This window comes from Rhopilema esculentum, chromosome 1, assembly GCF_057945365.1.
Source record: "Rhopilema esculentum isolate cy_ngs chromosome 1, ASM5794536v1, whole genome shotgun sequence".
Lineage (NCBI taxonomy): Eukaryota > Metazoa > Cnidaria > Scyphozoa > Rhizostomeae > Rhizostomatidae > Rhopilema > Rhopilema esculentum.
The window spans coordinates 3,271,391-3,281,423 of NC_142815.1; the positions used below are offsets into that span (position 1 = coordinate 3,271,391).

The 10,033-nt window shown below is 37.1% G+C and overlaps 1 protein-coding gene across 1 annotated transcript; it reads left to right on the forward strand.

Moving 5' to 3' along the window:
• Positions 1-3,219: 3,219 nt before the first annotated feature.
• LOC135690439 (signal peptidase complex catalytic subunit SEC11A) lies at positions 3,220-7,642 on the forward strand. The gene is made up of 6 exons (XM_065208001.2): positions 3,220-3,379; positions 3,659-3,768; positions 4,658-4,807; positions 5,317-5,436; positions 6,357-6,414; positions 7,486-7,642. The coding sequence occupies exons 1-6, from the start codon at positions 3,311-3,313 to the stop codon at positions 7,534-7,536; spliced, it is 558 nt and encodes a 185-aa protein (XP_065064073.1). The 5' UTR covers positions 3,220-3,310; the 3' UTR covers positions 7,537-7,642.
• Positions 7,643-10,033: the final 2,391 nt, after the last annotated feature.

Here is a 10,033-nt window from a genome sequence, read left to right on the forward strand (position 1 = left end):
GCGAAAATTAGCGAGAAAAAAACGAAAACAACACCAAACTTGTTTACTAAAATAACAGATTCGATCTACTATATTATTTTACATAGAAAAATACACTTATTGAATAAAACTCGTATAAAAATGTTTCCCATTGATTGTTGGGTTGGTAATTTTATTTAAAACGGGAGCGGATCCAGAAGTCGAACGGAAAAAGTGGTTGCCAAAAATTATTTCCTGGTTGCCGAGTTCGATAAAAATGTATGGAGAAATTAACTTTGTTTCGAAAGATGTGTAAACTTAAAAGAGGAAGAAATTAATATAAATGTTAATTATGGGCGAGATTGTCGTGACATATTATTTTCTGTTACTATTTTCACATCTTCTTTCTTTTCCTTTGCATCCCAATTTGTCTTTGGTTTTCTTTTGTTATTGTTCCTAGTAAACTTCTATAAAACCTTAGGCCTAAGTTGTAAATATGCAAAATGCTTATGACGTAAGCAGCAAAAGGCATAACCGTTTTTTTCAGTGTCTCACACAATATGCGATCCAAACATACCACTTTAGCACTTACCTTTCTCGTGATCTTCTCGTGACTTCTCGTGATCCACTTAACTTTCTCTTTTGTTACTAACTTAGTATTTCCTTGCAATTAATGTTGTGGAAGCAATAAATTTCAATTTGAGACCTTATAGATGACGTCAGTTAGCACTGCAGAACAAGGGGGCTATGGGGCTATAGCCCCCCCCCCTCTTTTCCCAAAAATGCAAAATGTAGAGAAGTGAACAACAAGTAAAATGTCTTTTTTCTGTTTTAGCCCCCGCACTTTCTAGACCCCCCACTTTTATCAACGTTCCCCGGTGCCAGGTCAGGGATGTAGTTGCCTGGTGAGATAGGGACAGCTTCACCCTTAGAATTCTGCAGAACATCCTAAATTGAATTTGGGTAAAAATAGAGTTGCTCCCAAAGTTTGACAATTACAAAACAGTTTTGAGTGCCCCAATTACCATCGAGCGTTATAACTGGTTGGGATGTGCTGAACCAGACTCTCTATTAATTTATATATAGTGAGTCTGGTACCCAGGGTAGGCAAAAGAAAGCTAACGAATAAATGTTATTTTTATATAGTTCATAAGTTTTAAAACTTGAGCCAAATTACAGTTGTTTGTTGGAGAAAAACTCTATTCTTTTGACATTCGTGTAGGAGGGGTAGACATAGAACATAAGTGATTGTAAAAATTTCATTGTTATTCGTTGGTAGGAAACTGAACAGTCTCCAACGAGGGGTAATTCACTGCATTAAAATCTCATACACCTTTGAGTAATAGCGGTTTTAGGGACTGCGGGGCCAAAAAATCTGCGGGGACCCTGTTCTTTACAATTTGTATCGTTTCTCTTAGGTGTGGGGCCCCTTTTGGCTATCATAAGCGCGGGTTCTGGGGCCATGGCTCCCTGGAGCCCCCTTATAACCACCACTGCCTTTGAGGGGAACCCTTTTGTCTTAACTGAAAACAACTGAAAATTCTTTTGCTTTTGTGGGAATCTCGTACGTAGGCTAAAAGAATGAACTGCTTCTCGGTCATAAGGAAAGATACTACGTTCAAATTTTTGAGTGGAATTAGCAAGAAGATCTTCTTTCATTGGTTTTTGTGGCATTTCTATGTCAGTGACCTTTTCGTTAACGTGATTATTCTGACATAACTTGTTTATATCAGAATCTTCTATTCAAAACTTCCCGGATGATAAATCTTCTGAATTTAGGTAGGCCCACAGAACTTTTTGGGGCCCTGGGCAAAGAGAAACAACGGGCCGTAATGACGTCACGAACACTATGATTTTTATTGTTGTAGTTTTACATATAAGGAACTTTGTTCAGGGGCGGATCCAGTCTTATCTCCTAACCTGAATTCCATCGCTTAACATTCATTTGTCTCAGGGGTTATTCTAGCGTGGATTTTTGCCGTTTTGTGAAATTTTAAATCAGATTTGTGGTATGATTTCAATTTTGCGGTGTTGTAAAAAAATCAGCAATCTTGAATAACTTTTGGGGCATGTAGAAATCGTTGGAAGAAATAAAAAGGCAAATTCATGCAGCGAATCAAAACAAAATCTAGACATTAAGGAAGAATTATATTGAATAGTCAATCAGTACTTAACCTAAAAACACCTTAGCTTTTGATTTTGGTTGCTTATTTCTTTGTTTACACCTTTATCAGGTAAAATCGTTATCGTTTGCATTCTTATCATGTAATGTCATACCAACCTCTACTATACCCTGTATCTGTAAATAGTTTCTGTTTCCAATGCCAATTTTAACAATGAAGTCAAACGAAAGTCCTATCATTTGAGATCAATGGTTCTCGTTCTACCGTTGTTTCTGTTCGGTTTTTCAGTAATTTATTACAGTCTACAAAAAGATCCTCAGTATTTGAATTTGTGGTGTTGAAAATTGTTCCTAGAATAAACCCTGATTTGTCTTAATGTCTCTTACAACTGTTCAATGTTTTCATTCCAGGTTATTGTAACCTGCATCCATGTTGCTAATGCTTCTGTTTAGGATTGAAACAATCTGAGGTTTCTGTCCTCGGTCTTAAGTTCTCTTTTTAACATGGCATAGCAATACGAAGGGTTTGCTAGAGTTATAAACAAGTGTACTTATTTGACCCCGAACGTTGCCAACATGATTATAAGTTTTGCTTTTTCTCAACCAGACAAGGATAATTTTCTCTGCCCCCTGCCATATTCACCTGCTATCCCCCGTGGATAGAAAAGTTCGCCAGGCCCGCCTGTTGCATCGCTCAAAACTTGTTAAACGAATTCTGATGACAGCATTTAGCCCATATAAAGATGCCTACAGAACATCGAAACAGAATGAAAGTTTCTAAATAATTAATAGAAGTTGGGGTTTTTTTCAAATGCCCTTTTCCTGAAGCCTGCCCCCTTAATAATTGGTCGGTTCAGTTCTCCTGCCCTCATTCATACCCTTTTTCAGCGACACCCATCTTCCTCATTCATTACTAGGGCAGGTAGGCTGTGAGCCGAGGCTAACCAACATACAAAAGTTTCAAAGAAGGTCAATGCACAACTGTCATAAATTATTTTGTACAAAATATATAAAGGGAGTTATTAGAAGGGAGGGCCCCAATCAGGGGGCTGCTCAAAATCTACACCCCCTCCCCCCATCCCATTCATTCAACAACCATGGATGTGGAGGAGCAGCTATGTTGAAGAAACGTATTATTAAGGTGTCACGTCCTTGTTAAGGAGGTGTTATTATTTCAAGCATGGCGGATCTCTGAATGAAAAAGTTTTGGAGGAAAAGTGACTTGTAAAAATGTCTAGTTCGGGATTATTCGATATTTCAAGCTGGTTCGACGACATTCGTCGTATGAATAAAAGACAGGTAAAGCTATTTCATCTTTGTTTGGTGCAATGATTTTAGTGTATGACCTCAATATGTCGTTAGATTATGGCATGAGAGGCCTAAATAAACCACCGTTTGCGAAAACTAGTTTTGTTAGCATAGAGCGAACTTCCAGTGATGTTTTACCTTATAAACGCAACCTTTAATCTGGTTTCTACCAATATTTTAACATGACTTTAACTGGTTATGTAATTTAAAAAAGGTTATCAACAGTTCAGGAATATTTTGTAAACACATTTGTTTTTTTCTTTCCTACAGCTATGTTACCAAATTTTAAATTTCGGAATGATAGTTTCTTCTGCACTGATGATCTGGAAAGGTCTGATGGTGACAACTGGAAGTGAAAGCCCGATAGTTGTTGTTTTAAGGTAAATATTCCTTAAATGAAGACTTTTCAGAGGCATGAAGTAAAGTTGACTGTAAAGTATTCTTTTCTGTGCAGGGAATGTCAGAACAATGAGTTTGAAATCCTAGAACTACAAATTGTCAATAAACCCCCCCCCCTTGAGTAAGCCCCCAATGCTCAAAATTCTAATTTCTAAATTCTAAATTCTCAAAATGGACCCCTCAATTTGATGATTTTTGCCATCTGAGGTTGCCTATGGCGTTTTATTCAATTACCACAACAAATTCATACTTTTGGTAATTAAATGCTCTTAAAAAAATTTCTACTGAAATAAACAACGCTGTCTTCTGAAAGTCTACAATAATCTAATAAGCCCCCTGTGGTATAAGTCCCCCTCGAATAAGCCCCAATCCAAAAATATCAAAAATAAATAAGCCCCCAGGTGGCTAATTCAAGGATTTACAGTATGCCAAGATCCTAGGGTAGATTCTTAATAAAATGCACAGGCAGGATTAAGGATGAAAATTACTGCTTGTTCTTGCAAAGAGGGAACTTAACAGGTGAAGGGTGAGGAAATAGAAATTCTGAAAAGACATATATTATCACATAAAGTCATCTAAAAGTGACTAATTGTTCACATAGATACAGTGACGGAAATTCAGATTTTCATAAACCAAAAACCGCAAAAAATACAATGGCCGCCTGTATCATTGAGATTTGCAAATTCCTTTGTAGCTCAGACAGGGTCTATTGACAATCAATTTTCATTCTGGCATTTTCCCCTATTCTAAAGAAGTTTCACAGCCAAAAAAAGAGCCCTCTCACAATCCATGGCACGGAATTCCATCCCTGGTAAGCTTTCATTTGACTTTTGATCAAACTTAGAGGTGTTTATTATTTTTGTCTTTTAGTGGCAGTATGGAGCCAGCATTTTTCAGAGGAGACCTTCTGTTCCTTGGTAACGATGTCCAAGAACCAATTAGAGCTGGGGAGATTGTGGTTTTTAAGATTGAAGGCAGAGAGATTCCGATAGTACACAGGGTCATAAAGGTTCATGAAAAGTAAGTGACTTTGCTCACCATGACACAAGTCAGACAAAAACCGCAATAAATACAATATCAGCCTTTGTCAAAAATTGGAGGTTCTCACTCCTCTCGTGACACTCTTCTCTCTAAAGTTTGTTCATCTTTTGATACAAGAGTTTTTTCCTATAAGTGCCACAAATTTCCTACCACAAAATACATTTTGCCATGTGCAAATAACCTCGTCAATTTTAACTGTGCATGTATATACATATGATGAAAAATTTTGTAAACCAACAGAACTCCAAACAAATGCTAGCCCTTCTCCACAACAATAGCACATCCAGGGGTAGGGGGTAATAGGGTATGTTGTCTGCAAGAAGATTATCATTGAAAGCCAAAAATATAAATTTTTTCTTTATTATAACTTTGTCTTTGTAATCTTTAAACAGTAACCCTTGATCAATTGTATTTTTCTAGATATTTTAGTTGCAAAATCATCAAATTTCTTTCTGAAAATCTTCATATGTCAAAATATCTATTTTTAGATCATCTGGTGATGTCAAATTCCTTACAAAGGGTGACAACAACAATGTAGATGACCGAGGATTGTATGCCCCAGGGCAATTTTGGCTTCAAAAGAAGGACGTTATTGGAAGAGCTAAAGGGTGTGTTTTTTTATTGAAATACTTGTTTATATGTATGCAATTAGTAGCTATTTGCACAAGATATTCATTTATACAAGTATCTTATCTTCAAGGTATACTATTTAGGATTACAATAAGGAAAGTTTAGAAATATCGGGAACTATCAGGAACCATTGGAAACTAGGAAACAGTGGGGTGCTAGATCTTTCTTTGTTGAGAAAAGCCATATCAAGTAGAAAGTAGATTGCGAGTCAGGTAAACAAGAAAAGGTCTTTTTAAAATTGTATTTAAACAGAGGAATTAAGGACGGCTCTATTTATTCTTTATACGCTCTATTTGTCTCTATTATTACTTTATAGAGAAGATCTCTCAGGAAAAACGGGTCTTTTATTTGATAAAAGGAAACTTTATTCTGAAGAATGGTACTTTTTCTGACGAAGAGGTTGACAAAGGGGAGGGGGGGGGGGAGGATTTTTGCAAAAAATATCTAGGAAAATTGGGTGGTGAAGCCCCAAGAACTTCCATAGCTCCTATGTCTATGATCATTTTTACCCACAAGGTGTAATGTTTCCATTTTGTGGGATTGGGCCTTAAGGAGTCCTTTCTTCTTTTTCTGAGTGTTTTTCTGGAGGGGGGGGGGGGGGCTTATTCGAGAGGAGGCCTTGTTCAGGAATTTACAGTAATATGTTGTAAATGTCAATCATAAATCTTACTAATTCAATAAAAGATTGATATGTAAATATTTATTCTGTTAGTAACATTCTGTAAGGCGTTTGAGGTAACAAAATCTTTCAAAAATACAAAAAGTGAAGCCAAAATCTTTTGGATAGGATCAAAGAAAGTTATAGAAATTATCTTTGATTTTCATTTGCTTTGATGATTTTGTCACAAATTTTTCTACTTTTTAAACAATTTTACTTATTCTATCCTGTTTTTTATAGATACCTTCCCTATATCGGCATTGTTACTATTTTAATGAATGACTATCCAAAAATAAAGGTTTGTACTTTTTTATCTTCTTACTTGGTTTTTTCTCACTTTTTCCATTTTTACTTTTCCCAACTCTCTCTCCACTATCTTTTACTTTCTCATTTCTCACCAGTCATCGGGCGATAGTGGTTGGGGCAGGGGGGGGGGGGCTACAGCACTATTTTCGTTGTTTCAGGCTTTTCTGGAAAATTTGAGCTTGGGCCTTATTCCCCTAAAAGAAATCACCTTCCTATAACTCCTTATCGCCACGTAGAACCCTAGCATTCTTATAGTCATCCAGCCCCCAAAGTTTCCAACCTTCCCAGTTCCCCACCTTGCACAATTTCGCAGCAACCCAAAGTTCCCCAGCACTCCATTGTTTCCTAGTTTCCTTACTCCCAATAGTTCCCGATAGGTCCCCATAGTTCCCGATATATCCCGATATTTCCCGGTATTTCCCCTGCACCCTACTGTTCTCCAACACCTCATGGTTCCCCAGTGTCCTATAGTTTCCCAGCACCTATCCCCCTGCTTTCCCAACATCGATCTACAGTTTCAGTCATCTCTCTCTTTTCAAGCACACCATCTTAGCAGCGTTGGCTTTCTTTGTTCCCCATCCCCCATATTTCCCCAGCACCTTATTGTTCTTCAGCACCCCATAGTTCCCCAGCCCCCTATAGTTTCCCAGCACCCTATAGTTCCCCAGCATCCTATTATTCTCCCGCACCCTATCCCCTATGCTTTCCTAACATCGGTCTACAGTTTCAATCATCTCTCTCTTTTCCAGTTTATTATTTTAGCAGTGTAGGCTTTCTTTGTTCCCCAGCACCCTATTGTTCTCCATCACCCTATAGTTCCCCAGCCCCAAATAGTTTCCCCGCACCCTACCCCCCTCTGCTCTCCCAACATCGGTCTACAGTTTCAGTCATCTCTCTCTTTTTCAACACATCATCGTTGCAGCGTTGGCTTTCTTTGTTCCACTCCCCCGTAGATCCCCAACACCCCATAGTTGCCTAGCACCGTATTCAACACCCCATAGTCCCCGGCACTCGATTCCCATCCTTCAACAATTTCAATTATCTCTCTTTCTCTCTTTTCCAGTACATCATCTTAGCAGCGTTGGCATTTTTCGTTCTGATCCATCGAGAATAAAGAAACAACGACAAACAACCGAACATTTCAAAGCAACTTTATTTCAAAGACAAACTAATAAACATTCTTGTAAAGCCATTCCTTAGAATTAACTTAAAGTGTCTTATGTGTCTTCGTTTGGTTCTAGCCTTGCTCTTAATTGCTCCTTTGCGTCAATCGTCAGTAACAAGGTTTATGGTGCTAGACTGGGGGTAATGCTATAAGGTACCAGAGTAAACAAGTTTTTAGTCCTCTTTTACAAAACACAATAAAAATACGAAAATTTATACGATCAATGTAAACAGATTTTTATTCCTCCTTTACAAAACGTAATAAAAATACGAAAATTCATACGATCAATGTAAACAGGTTTCTAGTCCTCCTTTACAAAACCCAGTAAAAATACGAAAATTCATATGATCAATTTAAACAGATTTTTATTCCTCGAGTGACTAGGTAAAAAGCGTACAATCTTTTTTATAAGAACCAGATAACTTCTGCTAGAGCTCGAGTATGTTATCTCTCGGAAAAGTTGAGGCTGGAGGCTTCTTAATTTTGTTCTTATTTCAAAGTTAAGTATGAATTGAATCTTATACCACTAAATTCTCCATGACAAATTCAACACAGTAAAAACCTGCGTGTAAGAACCTACTTTTTCAGATTTTGGCAAAACTGGTCCTTGTATAATGGGGTATTTCTTGACAGTTTGGGCTAAATAGGTTCTTAATTAGGTTCTTAATTTCTACTGAGTATATACTGTTTCGATGATCAGAAACCATCATTCAATCTGGTCTTTTCTCCATTCTAAAAATTTATTAGTGTACCAATGTTGCCAAAAGTCCACCAACAATGATATGGAACTATATAAAATAGTAGCAATAATTGTTTAATAAAAACAGTTTAAATTTAAGAAACATTTTGCGTATATTTTAACAATTCAGTTTTCTGTCACCTTTTTGATTTTTGGTAAAAAGTAGATCAGTTAAATAGTAAAACTATATAAAAACTTGTTGGAAATTGTTTGGCTAAACAGGTCCTTATATTTTGGAGAATTAAAAATAGAATTTCTGTGAGAAGGTTCTTAAATCCCTTCTTGCACGCGGGTTCTTGCACGCGGGTTCTTGCACGCGGGTTCTTGCACGCGGGTTCTTGCACGCGGGTTCTTACACGCGGGTTTTTACTGTACCATAATTGGTTATTTTATGTAATCTGCTCTGTTTCCTTCACACGAGAGAAATCTTTAAAAAAGCAGACTGCTTTTTCTTCTAATTTTTCTTCTGTGTCTTAGCATGTTATTATTTTTAGCAAATAGAGGATTGGATTTCTTATGAATTGTGTTCTTAAACAAGAATGGTTATGTTGTTCCATCCAGTGGCGGTGGCACGGGGAGGGGGTTTGGAGGATACGTCCCCCCAGTTCTTGGCAGGATCAAGTTGTATTTCCTCTAAATTCGATGAGAAAATGTTTAGGAGGGGGGGGGGGTAATATTTTGACAGCGTAACTTTTGTGATGTAATCCTATAATTTTGAATCTGCTTTTACATAACTAAAGGTTGGTCATTGGCATTTCCTAGTGTTAAATTTGTCGTTCCTTGTTGGTTATGGGGCGTTTTCCGACAGTAGAAAGGACGTGGATTAAGCTTTTTCGCTGTCTCCCTAGGGCCTAGTGGCTGGCGCTGCCCCAATTCCATCGATGAAAAATCTTAATCCATGGCGTCCTTTAAAGATGGTGTATAATGATACTTTCCGACGACAAGGCAGCTATAATTTAGGGGTCCCTGCGAAGGAATTACCGCAATGCTTCGATTAAACGTTTATTTATTTTTATCTTTTAGGGGCGTCTATTCGGGGGTGTTTAAAAGAGGGGCGTTTAATCGAAGCTTTACGGAAATCCATGTTCTGTTGACATAATGAGTTGGAAAGAAGATCTCCTTGTGACATTTAGGTGTTGTATTTCATGGCATCATTTTAACGTTTTTGTGTTTGCTAATCCCGAGTATAGATGACAAATGAGTAGATCTCAGAGACCTGCTACATCTAAACAGAACTCAGTTTTCTATCAGTAAAGAATGAGTTAACCAATTGTTTTTAGTTTGAAACAAAACAATATGTGTTGTCTTGGTATCTTTAAAAAGTTGATAATCAATGAAATTGGGCGTGTTGTACGTCGAAAATGAACAAAATTTGATACAATGGTTGATAAAATTTGATAAAAGTTGAAAAAAGTTGACATTAAGCCTTTTTTAACCAGATAAAGAGTTATGGTTGAAACGTTGTACCAAATATTCATTTCTGGTTCAAGGTCGTTATTTCATTGTATCAGATTTTGTTCATCGTTGATTTCAGCTTGAAGTTTCTCTTCTCTATCTTTAGGCCAAAATAAAGATTCTTTAAATTGACATAACCTTTGATATTTCATTTGTAGCGGTTTGGACTTTGTCCATCAGATTAATTCTCGTCGAACTTTAATTTAAACAGGTTGGCAGGACTTCCTTCTCGCTTCGAAAGTGTAAAACATT

Bases quoted from the DNA above. Each gene is read 5' to 3' on its own strand.
- LOC135690439 (XM_065208001.2), top strand. From the start codon at position 3,311: ATGTCTAGTTCGGGATTATTCGATATTTCAAGCTGGTTCGACGACATT. The intron at 3,769-4,657 runs GTAAATATTCCT...TTTGTCTTTTAG, and splicing joins CCGATAGTTGTTGTTTTAAG to TGGCAGTATGGAGCCAGCAT. The intron at 6,415-7,485 runs GTTTGTACTTTT...TCTCTTTTCCAG, and splicing joins ATGACTATCCAAAAATAAAG to TACATCATCTTAGCAGCGTT.